Source organism: Monodon monoceros, unplaced genomic scaffold, assembly GCF_005190385.1.
Source record: "Monodon monoceros isolate NGI ecotype Baffin Bay Population unplaced genomic scaffold, NGI_Narwhal_1 Super_Scaffold_18, whole genome shotgun sequence".
NCBI lineage: Eukaryota > Metazoa > Chordata > Mammalia > Artiodactyla > Monodontidae > Monodon > Monodon monoceros.
Window position 1 is genome coordinate 132,970,189 of NW_021703774.1, and position 18,981 is coordinate 132,989,169.

At 42.3% G+C, this 18,981-nt stretch overlaps 1 protein-coding gene across 7 annotated transcripts in view; it reads left to right on the forward strand.

Annotated features, from left to right (window-relative positions):
- Positions 1 to 18,981, forward strand: part of DAB1 (DAB adaptor protein 1) — a 421,097-nt gene that overhangs the window by 120,195 nt on the left and 281,921 nt on the right. For 4 of the 7 annotated variants that reach the window (XM_029228762.1, XM_029228765.1, XM_029228761.1 and 1 more), the window contains exon 2: positions 17,399 to 17,601. In XM_029228762.1, the coding sequence (XP_029084595.1) occupies positions 17,535 to 17,601 (67 nt within the window). In that variant the 5' untranslated portion in view covers positions 17,399 to 17,534. Of the gene's footprint in view, positions 1 to 17,398; positions 17,602 to 18,981 lie in introns of those variants that run through there. The other 3 variants (XM_029228766.1, XM_029228764.1, XM_029228767.1) reach the window with 1 other exon arrangement.

The following is an 18,981-nucleotide window of genomic DNA, read 5'->3' on the forward strand; positions in this document are numbered from 1 at the left end:
CCTCAGTTTCCACTACTACAAACAGAGATAATAATACCTCCCCAGGTTGTAAAGATGAATGAGATGAGGCATGTCGAATGCTTATCACAGAATGTGGCACATAGTAGTATAATCACAAATGCAATTATATTTTCCTTTCTTTGTTTCTCCCTTCTGTTTCATGCTCTGTCACAAGGCGACATGTAGTCTTTGAAGTTCCTTAGGAATGTTGAAGAGTATGGTCTGTGACAGAATATTTTTCATGGAGGAGGGGCTGCCCTTGGACCTTGAGCTGGCTGTCTTCGGCCTGCCCTTCCTGAGAGCACTCTGCTCCCCTCCATCCTCCTTTCCTCCCTCCGGGAGGAAGGCTAACCTGGGTGGACTGCATCCATGGGCTTCCTGGCCTCTTGGCCTCTTCTTGGAATTAGCCATTGCTGAGTTCTAGCAGGAGGCTGAAGGGTGGGCGGGAAGCAGAGTGAAGTCTGTGTTTTTTTTTTGTTGTTTTTTGTTTGTTTGTTTTTTGCGGTACGCAGGCCTCTCACTGCTGTGGCCTCTCCCGTTGCGGAGCACAGGCTCCGGACGCGCAGGCTCAGCGGCCATGGCTCACGGGCCCAGCAGCTCCGCGGCACGTGGGATCTTCCCGGACCGGGGCACGAACCCGCATCCCCTGCATCGGCAGGCGGACCCCCAACCACTGCGCCACCAGGGAAGCCCAAGTCTGTGTGTTTTGATCGGCTTTTAGACTTTCTCTTGGCTGGGTTGCCCTGGGCTTGCTGTATCCTAGACTGAAGGTCACCGCTCCTTTTAAGGCAACTTTTTCTACTGGGTCCCCTCTCAGTTCCAGTCGCCCATCCCTTCTCTCACCCCTTCAAGCCTAGGAGAGGTAACAGTTCTGCTGTTCTAGCCCTGGGACCCTGGCCTGTCCTTCAGGGTCTCCCTTCAACACAGCCCACCCTTGGGTACATAATCTCCGTATTAATTCTTGGCAATAATACTGTTTAGAGTTTGTCATCTGTTTCCAGATGGGACCTCAAAGAGTGGGCTGAGTTTGATTAGGTGAGGAGGTGTGGCATTGGGTCACCAAGGTGTGCTCTAGGGTCTACGACCAACCTAGTGTGGCCATAGTGTGTATTTCCTGTGAGGAGGGTGGACTGAGCTGTGAGTCTGGGGAGATGTGCTGGACTAGAGCCTGAGAGTCAGGTTAACATATCAGATTTCATATCACAGCAGAAATCGTTCTTGGTAATTGTTTCCTGCTTCATTTTGACGCATATGTATCGAAAAACTAATATGTATATGGTATGGGAAATAAATATCGGAAATTTCTCCCTTTTCCTTCCTAAGAATGATATGCAGATGAAATAGAGGGAAGGGAAGGCAAACGGTATGGAATGAATCTCTCCTGTAGCACCAGGCAATTTGCATATATCATCGTATTTATGCTACTCAGCAACCATTAGGGGCAAGGTACGAACTTCCCAGCTTCACGGAGACCCAAAGACTTCAAGGGACTTGCCAAAGCTCACATAACTGGTACTCAGTGGAGCCATGATTTGAAAACCCAAGGCCAGTCTGGGAGACGGTGACATTCATGATCTCGTGACTTTGCCAGCTGCAAGATGTGAAGAGTGATGTAGTTAAGGGTTCAGATGCGAGGTACATATAAGTACACCAGAGTGAGCCTCAGGCTAGTTTTTACAGCCCCCCCCCCAAACCCCACCCCAGGAAGAAGGGGTGTGGCATTGTAAGGCCATGCACAGCAGGAATTTCTGCAGGAGGAAGAGTGTCTCTAGAATCTCAGAAGAGCCGTACAGCCTGGCATCCCAGAGACTCGGGTATGATTTCAAAACAGGAAGGATCCTGGATGTCTCTCAGGGACCAGGGCATCTTATTGTTCCCATTGCGCAGGACATTGTTCACTCCCTAATTGTATATGTATTTCTCTGCCTGGTGGCTTCTGCCAGCCTTCACTTCACTGAGTCATAACTTCTGCTCAGTCAACCCCTTGCTGCCTCAGAGCTTGTGCATCTTTTCACTTCTGGCCCCGTTACTCCTGGACAGAATCTGTATTAATGAGTTCAGATTCTTGAGAGAGAGAATATGCCTGTCTTCTCATACATCCAGTCTGGATCTAACCCTTCCTACCAGGCCAAGTTGTGGCTCTGGTCAGCCAGTGAATTGTCCTTGGGTAAGGAATGGACTTCTGGTGCAGTCAGCTGGGACAGATTAGGGAGTGGACATTTTGGGGGCGGGGCATTATTCTGTCTATTCCAGTTCACCTCTGGACCCCAAAGATTCACATCCAGCCCAAATGCAGAAGACAGGCAAGGTCTCTCTGTGATGTCATCAGTTCAAAAGTCCAGATTCTCATGATCTAAATTATCTAAATCATATTCCAGTGGTTAGGGCATAGGCATCTTGGTGGGGGGGGGCATTTTCCTGACTGTCCCCAGCACTTAACACTATGTGATAAGTATCTTAAATAGATTATGTCATTTAATAAACTCACGACATCTGGTGCCTATTCTCAGCGTCATCGTATTTTGCCGGCGGACGTGTTCAGGCTCAGGGGAATTCAATAACAGGCCCAGTCGTGGGGGACGAGGGAATGGGTCATGCCAGCCCTGAAATCACATGTGAATTCCCTTTACCTTTATGCTTGTTTCCTGTATATGTTACTGCATATTCAGATCACCTGGGGAGATTTTAAGCATCCCAGTGCCCAGGTGGCAGCTCAGATCAGTTAAATGAGAATCCCAGTGTGAAAGCCAAGAGTCAGTAGTCGTTCCAGATCCTCAGGTGATTCCAATGTGCAGAAGAGCTTGGGAGCCTCTGCCCTGCATTACTCATCCCTAAAGGATGGTGCTCCAGGCGAAGGGTGCACCTGGTCAGGGAAGCCTTCCCCATGAAGGGGAGCTTGAACTTAGAGTCGAAGACATTTGCAGGGTGTAACGGTGAGGAGGGCGTTTCATGGAGAGGCGACAGCTTTCCATGTTGGCGATTTGCTCAGTATTTGCTGAGTGTGATGGAGTTTTTAGGTTTCCGTGAGAAGGTTCAAGTAAATACATTCACAAATCAGGAAACGACGGGGAAAGAAGAGCGCCTTTGTCCAAGCATCTATCCCCATTTACAGCTTGAGCAAAACACAGCCCTGTGGTTATCACTGTTATGGATGGATTTTGTGAGGGAGATAATTGTGGAAATTGGGTCGCTTCCTGTCAAGTGCAGATCCTTTTGTGGAGGAAATTTGAGCTATCTGTGTATCCCATTTTACAGTAATTGAGATTGGACTAGCAAATCATTAGCAAAGCAAAGGAAGTTGATGGGCTTTTTATTTTTTTTTCCAAAGGAAGGTGGAAAAAAATTTGATGTTTGAGAAGAGAGAGAAGAATTAAAATGGGATGTCATTGATGGGAGAGAGCAATGCCTGTCTCCTGGCTCTCTGGGCAGGGAGGGGGTGACATCTGGGCCAAGACCTCCCTTGGGTGGGACCAACAGGAAGGGCTGTTGCAGGTGCCCCCTGTGATCAGGACAGGTACTGGGATGTGGACCTCCTTGGGATGAGCCTCCACCCAGGGCCACCCTGGGAACCAGGCAGCATGGGGACATCTGTTGCTTACTCGCCCAGCTTGCCACTGACAGATGTTGGCCCGTGTGGTTCTCTTTCCCACTGTCACCTTTGAAGATAATGAAATGCAGCTTGTGGAAAGGAGAGTCAATAACGGCAGTATATATTTTAGGTAAATCAGCAGGTGAAGCTGCCAAATGTGATGTTTATTTAGTTAAAATCCCGTTCACTGGGAGGGCCTCGTTAAATACTTGTCTTTCCTTCCTGCGAGACCCCAGGGAACAGCAACAGCTCCAGGTTACTCAGACACATCGTGGAGGGAACTGGGATGATAGCAGAGGGCGTTCAGTCTCCAAGAGCAAACAGACAGCGTGCCCCGCCTTGTCGCGTGGCTAGTGGGGTTAAAATGAGGACAGGCATCGGCTAAAAAGCCAGGTGATAAGGGAGGTGCCATTTTAGGATTAGTGCTGGGGAACAGGTAAGAAGGCCACCTGAGGCCAGCCCCCATGCTTGGGAAAGTGTAGCAGCCACCAGGCTTTGATTCGTCTCTCTCTGTACCTCCCCCATGTAGCCCAGTGTCTGCTGTGTACAGAGTAGGTGCTTAGAAATGTATGTAGAATTGATTTGGTTTACAGAATCTGTAATTTAACAGCTGTGTGCTGAAGGAGTTGGGGATATTTGCTTTTTTTACTATTTCTTCATGCAAATTCATTTATCTAGGACATCTTTGGAAAGAAAACTTGAAGAGCATAAGCTTTTAAACTCAGTAGCTCCGCTGTTGCAAGCAGTCTCCCAGTTGGACCGCCAATATCACTGGCTTCCAGCCCTGGGGTGATTGCTGGGTTACCATCATTTTTAAAGAACCTGAAATATGCCAGCCGCTGCCCTGTTCAATCACTGCGGTGGTCGCCTGTCACCTGCTAATAGTCACCACCCACTGGCGAATCATATTTGAAGTTTGCACCTAGCAGCAGGGTATGAATTTTTAGATATAAATTTATATACATATTTCTGTGGAAACACAAAAGACCCCGAATAGCCAAAGCAATCTTGAGAATGAAAAATGGAGCTGGAGGAATCAGGCTCCCTGACTTCAGACTATACTACAAAGCTACAGTAATCAAGACAGTATGGTACTGGCACAAAAACAGAAATAGAGATCAATGGAACAGGATAGAAAGCCCGGAGATAAACCCATGCACATATGGTCACCTTATCTTTGATAAAGGAGGCAAGAATATACAGTGGAGAAAGGACAGCCTCTTCAATAAGTGGTGCTGGGAAAACTGGACAGGTACATGTAACAGTATGAAATTAGAACACTCCCTAACACCATACACACAAATAAACTCAAAATGGATTAAAGACCTAAATGTAAGCCCAGACACTATCAAACTCTTAGAGGAAAACATAGGCAGAACACTCTATGACATAAATCACAGCAAGAACCTTTTTGACCCACCTCCTAGAGAAATGGAAATAAAAACAAAAATAAACAAACGGGACTTAATGAAGCTTAAAAGCTTTTGCACAGCAAAGGAAACCCTAAACAAGACCAAAAGACAACCCTCAGAATGGGAGAAAATATTTGCAAATGAAGCAACTGACAAAGGATTAATCTCCAAAATTTACAAGCAGCTCATGCAGCTCAATAACAAAAAAACAAACAACCCAATCCAAAAATGGGCAGAAGACCTAAATAGACATTTCTCCAAAGAAGATACACAGACTGCCAACAAACACATGAAAGAATGTTCAACATCATTAATCATTAGAGAAATGCAAATCAAAACTACAATGAGATATGATCTCACACCGGTCAGAATGGCCATCATCAAAAAATCTAGAAACAATAAATGCGGGAGAGGGTGTGGAGAAAAGGGAACCCTCTTGCACTGTTGGTGGGAATGTAAATTGACACAGGCACTATGGAGAACAGTATGGGGGTTCCTTAAAAAACTGCAAATAGAACTACCATATGACCCAGCAATCCCACTACTGGGCATATACTCTGAGAAAACCATAATTCAAAAAGGGTCATGTACCAAAATGTTCATTGCAGCTCTATTTACAATATCCAGGACATGGAAGCAACCTAAGTGTCCATCATCGGATGAATGGTTAAAGAAGATGTGGCACATATATACAGTGGAATATTACTTAGCCATAAAAGGAAACGAAATTGAGATATTTGTAGTGAGGTGGATGGACCTAGAGTCTGTCATACAGAGTGAAGTAAATCTGAAAGAGAAAAACAAATACCGTATGCTAACACATATATATATATATGGAATCTAAGAAAAAAAATATAAAGGTCATGAAGAGCCTAGGGGTAAGACGGGAATAAAGACACAGACCTACTAGAGAATGGACTTGAGGACATTGGGAGGGGGAAGGGTAAGCGGTGACAAAGTGAGAGAGTGGCGTGGACATATATACACTACCAAACGTAAAATAGATAGCTAGTGGGAAGCAGCCACATAGCACAAGGAGATCAGCTCGGTGGTTTGTGACCACCTAGAGGGTGTTAACATCCCTAGGGGGATGTTAAAAAAATTTATATACATGTGCTACTGTGAATCAGCATGTTAAAGTAATAAACTATCTCCTATTTTTTTAGTTTGTAAATAGACATAGGTTGATGTCTTCGCTCCAGTGGATTTTCTTCAGTAGGAGCTACAGGATGCCCATTTTATAGATGAAGTTGAGGCTCAGACTGGTTTAGTAGCTCGAGTGCCTAAATTTATGTAAGCAGTGAGTGGGGGAGTCAGGCATGATTCCAACCCAGCCCCTCAGCTTATTGCTTTAGGTTCTGCCATTTACTGACACATTTTTGTAAAATCAGAGGTGAAGATTTTAGAACGTTGGGTAGAAGTGGGGCTCCAAGTACTGAAAATGCTAATGGAATTATTTTAAGCTTATACCCATTTTTTTCTGATACTCTCTTAGTTTATGTAATGAAGTTTCATGGTGCAATAAATACTCAGTGAAACTGTGTGATCCATTAGTTAAATGAAATGTTCCTAAGTATGCCGTACTGCTGTCACATAAATTCCTTTAATATTGCTGAAATCTGGTTCTGACTTTTGTGAGCTTTGAGTTTGATTAAAGAAACACATTCTGTTCCTCCTATTATCACCTTGCTGAAGGCTGACAGATACCTGAGTAATAACAGTGCCTGCCTTCTGGAACGTAGCATTTTATTTTCCCCAGAGTACTTTTACATAGCTTTCATTTATTCCTGTTCACTTAATCCCATGAATTATAGCCAGCATTATCCCATTTTACAGATGAGTAAACTGATGGACCATGTAGGTTTTTTTTTTTTAACATCTTTATTGGAGTATAATTGCTTTACAATGGTGTGTTAGTTTCTGCTTTATAACAAAGTGAATCAGTTATACATATACATACGTTCCCATATCTCTTTCCTCTTGCATCTCCCTCCCTCTCACCCTCCCTATCCCACCCCTCCAGGTGGTCACAAACCACCTAGCTGATCTCCCTGTGTTATGCGGCTGCTTCCCACTAGCTATCTATTTTATGTTTGGTAGTGTATACATGTCCATGCCACTCTCTCACTTTGTCACAGCTTATCCTTCCCCCTCCCAATGTCCTCAGGTCAATGCTCTAGTAGGTCCCCGTCTTACCCCTAGGTTCTTCATGACCTTTTTTTTTTTTTTTAGATTCCATATATATGTGTTAGCATACGGTATTTGTTTTTCTCTTTCAGACTTACTTCACTCTGTATGACACACTCTAGGTCCATCCATCTCACTACAAATAACTCAATTTCATTTCTTTTTATGGCTGAGTAGTATTCCATTATATATATGTGCCATATCTTCTTTATCCATTCATCTGTTGATGGGCACTTAGGTTGCTTCCATGTCCTGGCTATTGTAAATAGAGCTGCAATGAACATTTTGGTACATGACGCTTTTTGAATTATGGTTTTCTCAGGGTATATGCCCAGTAGTGGGATTGCTGGGTCACGTGGTAGTTCTATTTGCAGTTTTTTAAGGAACCTCCATACTGTTCTCCATAGTGGCTGTATCAATTTACATTCCCACCAACAGTGCAAGAGGGTTCCCTTTTCTCCGCACCCTCCCTCGCATTTATTGTTTCTAGATTTTTTGATGATGGCCATTCTGACCGGTGTGAGATGATATCTCATTGTAGTTTTGATTTGCATTTCTCTAATGATTAATGATGTTGAACATTCTTTCATGTGTTTTTTGGCAATCTGTATATCTTCTTTGGAGAAATGTCTATTTAGGTCTTCTGCCCATTTTTGGATTGGGTTGTTTGTTTTTTTGTTATTGAGCTGCATGAGCTGCTTGTAAATCTTGGAGATTAATCCTTTGTCAGTTGCTTCATTAGCAAATATTTTCTCCCATTCTGAGGGTTGTCTTTTGGTCTTGTTTATGGTTTCCTTTGCTGTGCAAAAGCTTTGAAGTTTCATTAGGTCCCATTTGTTTACTTTTGTTTTTATTTCTATTTCTCTAGGAGGTGGGTCAAAAAGGATCTTGCTGTGATTTATGTCATAGAGTGTTCTGCCTATGTTTTCCTCTAAGAGTTTGATAGTGTCTCGCCTTACATTTAGGTTTTTAATCCATTTTGAGTTTATTTGTGTGTATGGTGTTAGGGAGTGTTCTAATTTCATACCGTTACGTGTACCTGTCCAGTTTTCCCAGCACGACTTATTGAAGAGGCTGTCTTTTCTCCACTGTATATTCTTGCCTCGTTTATCAAAGATAAGGTGACCGTATGTGCGTGGGTTTATCTCTGGGCTTTCTATCCTGTTCCATTGATCTCTATTTCTGTTTTTGTGCCAGTACCATACTGTCTTGATTACTGTAGCTTTGTAGTATAGTCTGAAGTCCCATGTAGGTTTTTTAATTCTAGATTTGGCCTAGAGATGCCAGACCACCAGATAGCTGTATAATAAGATTCCAATTATTTATTTTTGAATTTAGTTAAAAGAAAAGAAAGCATGCCTTCTTCAAAGAGCATTTAAAATGACTTGAGTCTCTTTGTTTTGACCCTATTCAAAAGTATTACTGCTATTATACTTTAGTATTGTATTCTCAGCATAAGTTAAGGGACATTGAAAATTCCCTGTTGGATTTTCTATAGAGACAGTGCTGATGTTAATGTCCATGGGACAACACAGCATTGGTTTTATGAAAGCCTGTAGGCCCTTTTCATTCTGTTTCTGGTTTAAGGTTATTTGAGCATGGACTTTGTGGAACCTGTAACTGATCATATTTCCTCCTATGCTTTGGCCTCTAGCAATCTCATATATTTACATCCTATCTTCTGTAACCGTACAGGTTTAACTTGGTGGCCTATCGTTGCTTCTGCCTCTACCTTCATTTCCAATCCTTTGTTCCCCATTCACTTCAGTTTTCCTCATTCATTAATTTTATCCTGTTCTAGAGAATGACTTTCTATAAAATTTTCTATAAGCTGCCTGAATTCTTTTTATGTTTTTCATAATGTCAGGTGGACATAACCGACGAGCAACACAATGAATGTGAGCTCTCAGACCAAGAGACATCTTCTTCTTCTGTGATTTTTCTTTCCTTTCTTGAAACACACAGTTGTGGCAAAACAGTTTTGATTGGGTCTGTAGTGAGGTTGTTAATCTGTCAACTTTGTGGCCTTTAGAGTTTTAAAGCCAGGGATACGTTCTATCAATATAGTATTATTCTGGAAGGGTTTGGTCAAAGCAAGTGATGGCCTTGCATTTGCTGTGAGGATGGTGGTATTTTAACAGTAGAGGGAGAGATGTAGTATCTTGAAATATCATTCTGGTAAAGTTTCTGTAGCGGTTGCACTTCTGACACCCTTGGCAGAATTAAGTAAGTGTTGCCATTGGGCTCTAGCGAAACCTTTCTCTTTCCTTTTTTCTTGTTCCTGAAAAGAACAGATGTACAGAATGAGCACATTTTAGGCAGTTCCCAAATGGGCTAGATCAGATCAGTTAGCCCTTGACATATTAAAAAAAAAACGGAAAAAGGGTTGACAGGTTAAAGTCATAGTCCCAGGGATGCAGAGGGAGGGAGATGGTCCAACAAAGGCCGACTTTGGCTATGTAATTAAAGGAGTTTGCAGTGATCTATGGGGCCAGTAGGTGAAAAGTCTTGGGACGGGGTTGGGGGGCAATTCCTGGCATGGAGGCAGAGTCTGGAGGGGAAGTCAAGAGTTCAGTAAGAAACAGACCTGCTCGAAAGAAGCAACGCTGGTCCACAGACTTGTGTCAAGTCAAACATTCCGGGGAGATACAGGATGAAGTTGGAATCTATAATAAGAACTGACAGCCATAAACTGATTTTAAACTCATGTAGCCTGGGGAATTAGAAAGCATGCCATCTAGGGAGCTGCAATGGGTCTGAACTTTTTAAAAGACGAGTGAGACCAGAATTGGCTTTGTTGCATCCCTGTGTGTGTTCGGGTCTGACCTAGGCTTTAAAAAATTTTTTTTTGTTAAATTTGGAAATAATTTCACAATTACAGAAAAATGTAAAAGAATGAGAATATACAAAAAATACCCTATGCCTTTTACTTAGATTCACCTATTGCTACTGTTTTATCACATTTGCTTTATCATTTGTGTATTCTCTCTCTCTGTGTATATGCGTGGATACACACACACGTATGCTGCATGTACATATACATATGTATATGATTTGTTTTTCCTGAATCATTTGAATGGTGCATGTAGCTTAGCCCTTTATACCTAAATATTTGTAGTCCCTAAGTGTAGTCCCTAAGAATAGGTAATTTCTCTTACGTAGCCATCGGAAAGTTATCAAATAAGTTTAACTTTGAAATAATATTTTTACCTAATTTGCCATCCATATTCAAATTTGTCAGTTGGCTCACTCATTTCTTTTGTAGCATTTCTTTTCTTGCTAGTAAAGGAGGATCTGGTACAAGCATTGCATGTAGTAGTTGTAACTGCTTTGTTTCTTTTTTTTTTTTTTTTTTTTTTTTTTGCGGTACGTGGGCCTCTCACTGTTGTGGCCTCTCCCCTTGTGGAGCGCAGGCCCAGCGGCCATGGCTCACGGGCCCAGCCGCTCCGCGGCATGTGGGATCTTCCCGGACCGGGGCACGAACCTGTGTCCCCTGCTTCCGCAGGTGGACTCTCAGCCACTGCACCACCAGGGAAGCCCTGTTTTGTTTCTTTTAATCTAAAGTATTTCCACAGCCCATCTTTGTCTTTGGTTATGCCATTTTTGAAGAATAGACTTTCTCTGCATTTTTATATGCATGTTCTGATTAGGTTCCTGGCCAGGATGCTGCATGATAATGATGTGGTCTTCTTTGGGGTATCGCCGGATATCCATTTGCTCGTCTTTGCTAATGTTAATTTTGATAACCTAATTGAGGTGTGGTTCGATGTCTCCATCGTATGATCACAAATTTTCCCCTTGCAACTACAAATAGCAAGTGAGAAGACACTTTAAGACCTACGAACGGCTTGCTTCTCATCGAAAAATTTCCCTGGATTTAGCATTTATTGATGATTCTTGTCTGGCTAAGGTTTACTCTGATGGCTGCAAAATGTGTTTTTATACTCTAGCACTTCCTCTGTATTTCCCAGATAGTATCTGTTCTACTGTCAACAAGACAGCCTTCCCTTCTTCCCCCACTTGTTTATCTGTCTGTTTTCAGTATGGGTTCCCATTTTTTCAGTGGTTTATTATTTATTTACCTTCCTTAAATTATATTGGTGTTTAAGCTGTTTCAGAATTGGCCAGTGAGAGCTCCTCCAAGATGGCGTCTGTATCCTTGTGACATGCCCCTATCATTGGTGCTGGTTGTGAGTACCTCATTACTTTCTGGAACAACAAGATATGTTGGGCTCATCTTATACCTGCCATGCCCCATTTCTGGAATCACCCACTTCTCCAGGAAACCCTGGGTCCTTTTACTGAGGAGTGGTAGTAGAAACCAAAATCTAGGTATTTAGGTGTCATGTTGTCATTGGGTTATCTTTGCTCCTTGACCTGTTCAGTGGACAGGGCTGGGAAGTCATATGCATATAAACGCATGTATACACATACTCATATACAGATACATGTATATTTTATAAACCACGAATTTACCCTGAAATCTCCAATTTCCAGTCTGTCCCATAGTTGTCTTTCCTGTCCTCCCTCTTTGCATGTTTTAATGTCTCTTCTTGAATAGTGAGAATCTTGGCTCCCAAGAACATTAGAGAATGTACGTCCTTGTCCAATCTTATAATACATCTAAAATAGTTTTATAATTGCTTTGCCCATAGCACTACCCAAAAAAGCCTACTAAAAAGAAGAGTTTGAGGTTTGTTTTTAGCTCCCCCTGCCCCAATCCTGTTCGAGACCGAGTGTAAACAGTCAAACTGTGTTCGTAAGCTATTCGTATTTGTTCTCTTTCTCCCATCCTTTCAGTGCTTGTGCTTATGATGTGCCTCTGACATACAATTGGATTCATTTGTTTCCATCCACTTGCAGTTTTAGCATTTCCCCCACTTCCTATCCCTGTTAACTTAATTTTACTTTCTTCAGATAGGTAGAGCATGAATAGGCTTCCAAATTTGGAAATTAAACAAAAAGCTGTACTCTGAGAAGTATCGCCCTTTGCCTGGTCCTTCTACCTGGTCCGTCCATCATTCTACGACCCAGGATCTCCCCGTGTAGAAAAACAGCTTCATTGTTTTCTGCTGTGTTTGTCCTGTTTCTTTTTGTAAAGATAAGCAGTTAAGTCTCCTCCTTTCTTACATGAAACTAGCATGCTGTAGATTGAGCTAGGCTTCCCAAGTGCCCAAATTTCATTGATCTTCCAAATCTTCCACACTTGGTGGTAGTCTTCCTATTTTACTGATGTGGAAACTAAGACCCCTGGTCTGTACTATTGCAAACCTTTTTGCCTTGTTGACAGATGGCCTGTTTTCAGTGCTTTGTAGTTTGAATGAAGCTGATTAAGATGCCCTGAATTACGAATCATCAGGTAGTAGCACGTACAGTTTTTAATCCATAAAATGGCTGCCACTGAAACGCGAAGTCTACGCCTTCATCTGGTTGTTAAGGCTGGATTGTCCCTTTAGCCTGGAATTTCAGTGTCCCTAGCATATCCCACGAGGCTTAAGGCAGGGTGTGGCACCTGGCTGGGAGCGTTGTTTCTGACTTTTTGTTTTTTCTTTTTAAAATTGAGGTGAAATTCACATAACATAAGATTAACCATTTTAGTATGTATAATTCAGTGGCATTTATTATATTCATGATGTTGTTCAACCATCACCACCATCTAGTTCCAAAACATTTTCATCTCCTCCAGAGGAGACCCTGTAACCATTAAAGAGTCGTTCCCCCCCTCCCTGGCTTCCCCCAGCACCTGACAACCACTGATCTGCTCTCTATCTCTCTGGATTTATTTATTTTGGGTATTTTGGAGGTAAATGGAATCACACACTAAAGTGACCTTTTGTGTTTAACTTCTTTCACTTGGCATGTTGTTTGCCAGGTTCATCCACCTTGTAGCATGTATCAATCCTTCATTCCATTTTATGGTTGAATGATATTCCATTGTATGGTTACACCACATTTTGTGTATCCATTCCCCAGCTAATGGACCTCCAGGGGGATTGTGAGTGAGGTTGGGGAGAAGAGAGGCTTGTACCCTGCCTTGTGCGCTGTGCTGTCTACTAGCCACGTGACCGTGAACGACTACAAAACTGGCTTGTGCCTCCCTTTCCTCATGTGTCAAATGAACCTAATGATAATATCTAACTCTTCAAGTGACTGAAGGATTGGCGAAGATAATATGTGAAGAGTTCATAGTATAGTGCCTGGCAAATAATGGGCCTTCATAAACATTAGCTGTTTTGCCATAGGATCGTCTGAGCGTGGGTGGGGAGGAGAGAGAACGCAAACGTGCGTTATAGTAGGTGTTTTACCGTGCATTTGTTCTGTTGTAGCTGCTCAAACCTTTGTGCTTTGTTTAAAAACGAAAAGGCCTATCTGTTTTCTCTGCTTTGTGGTTTGGTGTTTTTGCCCCTCCCCCACTCCCTACCCCCCCGACCCCCCCCTTCACTGAACGTGGGATTTTACATTTAGAAGCAGTTCAGTAGACAGAATGTCTGTAGTGGAATGTTACATAATTCACTTTTAGATTTGAAGAGCTCATTATAAAAAACCTGACACACTTCAGGAATATTAAATTACTGCAGATTGTGTGGAGCAAAGAAACATTATTGAAGCATTTCAGAATTCTAGGCGAGCCTGAATTTAACTGATAGGGCTTCACAGCTTTTACTGGGGAAAAATGATTTGAGTTGTCACGTGGTTTCTGGCCCTAGAGGACTTTAATCTCCTTAATTACAAAGAAACGAATTTCCTAAATAATTTGGAGCTACTTCACAGCATTTGCTCAACCTCTGGCTTTTGGAAAATTAAAGGGGTTGCCAGGGTCCTGGCTGTGGAATGTTCTCTCCGTACTGTAGCTTCCTTATGCAAGTTTTTATTAGAGACGATGCTGGTTTCCTTTCTTTATTGATATGGGGATGTACTTCAGGAATTCACAAGTAATGCTTATAACAATTGAATGCAATCACATTTTGTCAAACAAGTGACACTGAAGCTGCCCACAGAATAGGGAGAGGTTCTGTATTGTGGCTTACAAAGTCGAAGGAAAGAAAATGGCCCAAATCCAATCCAGTTCTATACATCGACTTTAAGAGTGCTTGAAATGGTGTAAAACCCATATTTCAGTTCATTTCGGTGTTTGTGGATTAGGTACCTACTGTGTGCAAGACCAGCATCATGGAAATATCTTAGCTTCTACCATTTCCTACAGTTTGTCCTTAGAAAGCAGACTTAACCTGCCTTAGTTTCCTTCTCTGTGAAAGGAGGATAATAATATGAGGCTGTGTTGTGACCTTGTATTCCTGTGTTTGTAACACAGGAAACTATTAGGGCCTAATATTTATTAAGTGCTTGCCAGGAGATGTGCCCAGACACCCTTCCAAGCATGTTACATGTGTGATCACAATTTCCACAGCCACTCCATGAAGTTGATACTGTTATCCCCATTGTAAAGGTATAGAAACTGAGGCAAAGAGGGGTTGCGTAGCTTCCTCAATATCACATTGCTTGTAAATGGCTCAAACTACGAAGTTGGCCAAGAATCAGATCATAACACAAGTAAGGAGAGATTCTGTTACCCAGTCCAAGCTCATACTGCTCGCTGCACGACAGGCCAATAAATTGAGAGATGAGGTGTTGGGGCAAGGGATAGTGACTTTATCTGGAAAGCCAGCAGAGCAAGAAGATGGTGGACTAATGTCCCAAAGAATCATCTTCCCTGAGTTAGAATTCAGGCTTCTTTTATACTAAAAGGGGAGGGGTTGTGGCTGGTTGTTACAAACTTCTGGGTGTTTTAATCCTTTGTTCTTGCAGCTGTCCAGTGTGACTCAGGTCACCATGTTTCTGTAAACCTCCAACAAGGCAAATGTTAATCTCTGTTGTGCAACTTTTTATCTCTGTATGAATGGAAAAGTGTTATACCTTTAAAGGTCAGAGCCTTGAGAATGGCCTATCCTGTATATTTCAGGCTAAGACAACATTCTTAGCTTGTAGCAAAAGCAATAGAGTACGAAGGTTAAAGTAAGAGAAACAGATCCAATATGGAGTCAGATTTGTTCTTCCGTATTACAGTTCCATTTAATGGAGGGATCAGAAAACCTTTCTGCCTAAGATACCTCTTTTGAACTGAACCTTGAGAATGTCAGCAGAATTGAAAAGAAAAATTCCATAGAAAGGTAATGGCACAAGGGAGAATTGGGAAGATGGGAAAGTGTATCACCTCCCTACTAGACTTAATGCGTCCTTTTTTTATTTTGGTTGTTAATTTCAAGCCTCCTTGGACATGCTGGTCCTTCTGCCTGAGAAAACTGTTTATTCATTTATTACACATGCATTTATTGAGTACCCACTGGTCCTTTCCCTTATCATCCATGTGACAGGCATCATTCTTCAAGATCAGACAGTGGAGAGCTTCTTCTCTGTGAAGCTTTATTGACTCTTTCAAGCAAAGGTGAAAGCTTGCTCCTTTGTAACGCAGTATGCCCATTTTTTTGTCTGTTTTCATTCTGGTCACGTGTATTGCAATCCCCTACATGACTGACACCTCTGCTAGACTGAATTTCTTTGAGGACAGGAATCAGGCTTTGACTCTGTACTCTTGGCCTGCATGGTTGTGCCATACACGTCTATTGACATGAATGAGCCAGCACGTGCACCTGGCCTATTGTAGGTTCTTAGGAGATATTTGTTGCAATGAAATGACTAGTATTATTAATAAAATTAATTATCTCTTTATATGACCAAGTTTTGTGACTCTGTCATCTCTCATGGAATGTTGTCTTTTGAGGGCAAGAGGTTAGGAAGGGGGTGAGGGCTTAGTGGCATGGTGCAGATAGATGGCACAAAAGTGGCCGGAAAAGTTCTCATTTTCAACATATGGTTTCATGGACCCCATTCTAGGAAGATAATTTCCCATTTTCTTTAGTTGTAGCCTTAGATCCTCTACTTTAAGTACCTTCATTCAGGGCCAGTGTCCTCCTAAACAATAGTTTGTAAAACAGTTTGTTAAAAGCAAACAAAGAAAGCAGATATCTTTGGATAAGGTGTGAATTTCCCCATATTTAAGCCTTACTACAATTTATATGGCTTTTATATTAGCCTTTCTAGTTAAGCCATCTTTAATTGGCATGATCAAGAGATTTTGGTCCTTATTCTTTTTGAGCTGAAACTGGTGTTCAAGGTCAGCCTTTTCAGATGAAAAGGTTCTAGATCTGTGGCATGAGCTAAGAATTGGCCACACAGTTTGAAGATCCATTTCCAGTAGCTTTATCTTAATATTCTTTAAAAATGGATAACTCCTGAAATGTTTATTTTCAACTGAACTCTCACATATAACTATCAGAGAGACGGTCGCTGGGAAAGGTTGTTGGCTTGACACTGGGAACACATTCATTCAATTTAAATGAAATCAAATGAGATAACGTATGTGAAGCAGGAGCTGAGGGCATAGGATATAGTAAATGTATAGTAAATACCGGCTGTAATTGAAGTGGTATTATTATCATTATTATCTCTTCCCAGCACAGTGTCTGAACTTAATAGTACCTAGTAGTGTGCAAGGCATATTTATTAAAGAAAGAAGGGCTGAAATGTGTGTCTGCCTGCCTCTTTCCTTTTCTTTTCCTCCCCACGTTAAATGCTTGTCTGCTCTTACAGCTGCGGGAAAAGCTGACATAAAAATGGGCTTGCTGGAAAGTTTCTCAGCCCCATTTGTCACCTTACCCTTGGAGCCCAGTTTTATGTCAACTCCGCGTTCCCTCTGATGCCTGCCAGTGAGGGACAGACCACAGGTCACTTGCCTACGATCTGCTTTAGCTGCCAAAGCTCTAGTCGAGCTTGGCTGACGTATGGGTGCCTCGTTGTTGGAAATGTCTCCATGGTGCTGCTCAGGAAATATGCCTGTGCTGTATTTTCTGGGTGACATCTAGTGCTTGACAATAAGAAACATGGAAAATAAAGAATTGGGTTTTGCTTCTCTTGAAAATCCAGAGTTTTAAAGATCTGTTTTGCATTACCTATTGTGAGTTTTGCGGATAAGGCCTCTAATTCTCTTGGTTGTATGAACCCTGTTGGTGGCTTAGTGAAACCATGTGAACAGCTTATACACGGAGACCAAGGTTTTCCTGTTTCTGTATGTTTGACGGTTCCTTTTTTTCCCTCCTAATTTCTAACTTCACCAGGGTGGTGATTCTAAATGTTCTCTTCCCTTGATTTGCAGCGCTCGAAAGGAGTGAATGAAATGTGCAGCTCGGGGTGTCATTTCTGAAGGGAGGAGTCGTTTTCTTGGAGAGGAGTCCTCAATGAGCCTGGCCGAGGCCCGGGATCTGTGTGAAGTGGACTAAGGATTTAGTAGGATGTCAACTGAGACAGAACTTCAAGTAGCTGTGAAAACCAGCGCCAAGAAAGATTCCAGAAAGAAAGGTAGGGCTCAATCTGTTCCTTTCCTAATGTCTACCTATTGTACAGGAATGAGTTTTTTTGTCTCTGGAACGGTATTTGGTACTATCTTTGTGATTGCATATATTTTTAAATAATCACCAACATTATTTGGTGTTGTTTGTATTCACAGTATCATATTTTAATGGCTCGTCCTTATTCTCTGGGTAAAATCCAAAATTCTTTTCATAATATGCGAACAAAGCCCTTCCTGACCTGATTTCTACCCATCCCTCCAGCAACATCTCTGCCCAAATCTGCGCTGCATCCCCACCCAACCCTGTTTGCCCTCCAGGCATTCTCTGTCTTGTAGTTCACCTTTGCATATACCGGTGATTCTCAAACTCCAGCCACACAGAAATCACCTAGAAGGCTTGTTACAACACAGATTGCTGAGCCTCGTCCCCAGAGTTTTTGGTTCACTAGCTCTGGGGTGGGGCCCAAGATGCGTTTATAACAGGTTCTCAGATGATGCTGATGCTGGTGGTCCAGAGACCAGACGTTGAGAACCCCTGGACTGTCGCTTCAGCCTGAAATACTTTTGTTGCTCTCCGCTTTTTCTTAACACTGACTCCTACTTATTCTTCAGATTTGAGCTTAGTGGGGCCTCCTGGAGGGCCTTCCCTTACTCCCCAAATTGGGTTATTTGCTTTTGTTTGTTTTGTTTCGTTAGCACGTTGTTAGTAGCTCACTTTCTTAGAAGCACCCTGTTGTTTTTTCCCCTTTGTCAGCTATACTATACAGTCCTTCAGAGCTGGATCCCTTGTTCACCCTTTTAACTCCCAACGATTGGAAAGTGTCTGACACAGAGGAGGCACATAGGTATTTGGTGGAGAAGACTGGCATGCATAGTGTGATAATAAAATAATTCTATCACTGTTCACGATTTTTGGAGAATTTGTTCCTATGGCTTTATGACCACGTCTTTCATTAAGTTCGTCTCCTTGTTGGAATTAGATGTAAGCAACTTGTTGCTCTGTGTGTAGGGGTGTGTGTGTGTATGTGTGGTGTGTGTTTTCTCCCTGTGGTTTCAGTTCTTTCCCTCCCCTGTCTGTAAAACTGCGTGGAAGAGGATTAATACAACTCTCTCTCAGGTCTTGAAATCTGTCAGTATGGGCCTGCAAACAGGATGCCGTTGGTTGCTTTGTATAGGCAGTGATTTGTTTGAGACGTTGCTGTGCCTGCCTAGTCATGTCTTCTGATGGCATTTGTCTGATACTCCATAGGAAGCAAGGGACATAAATGTAATACATATGCAGCTCTTGGACAGCCAGAACCCCAGAAAGGACTATAAATTTTGCTTTAGATGTTGATTTGAAGCACAAATATTTTGGAAGCAGTCTATTTTATCCCCTGAAACCTAAT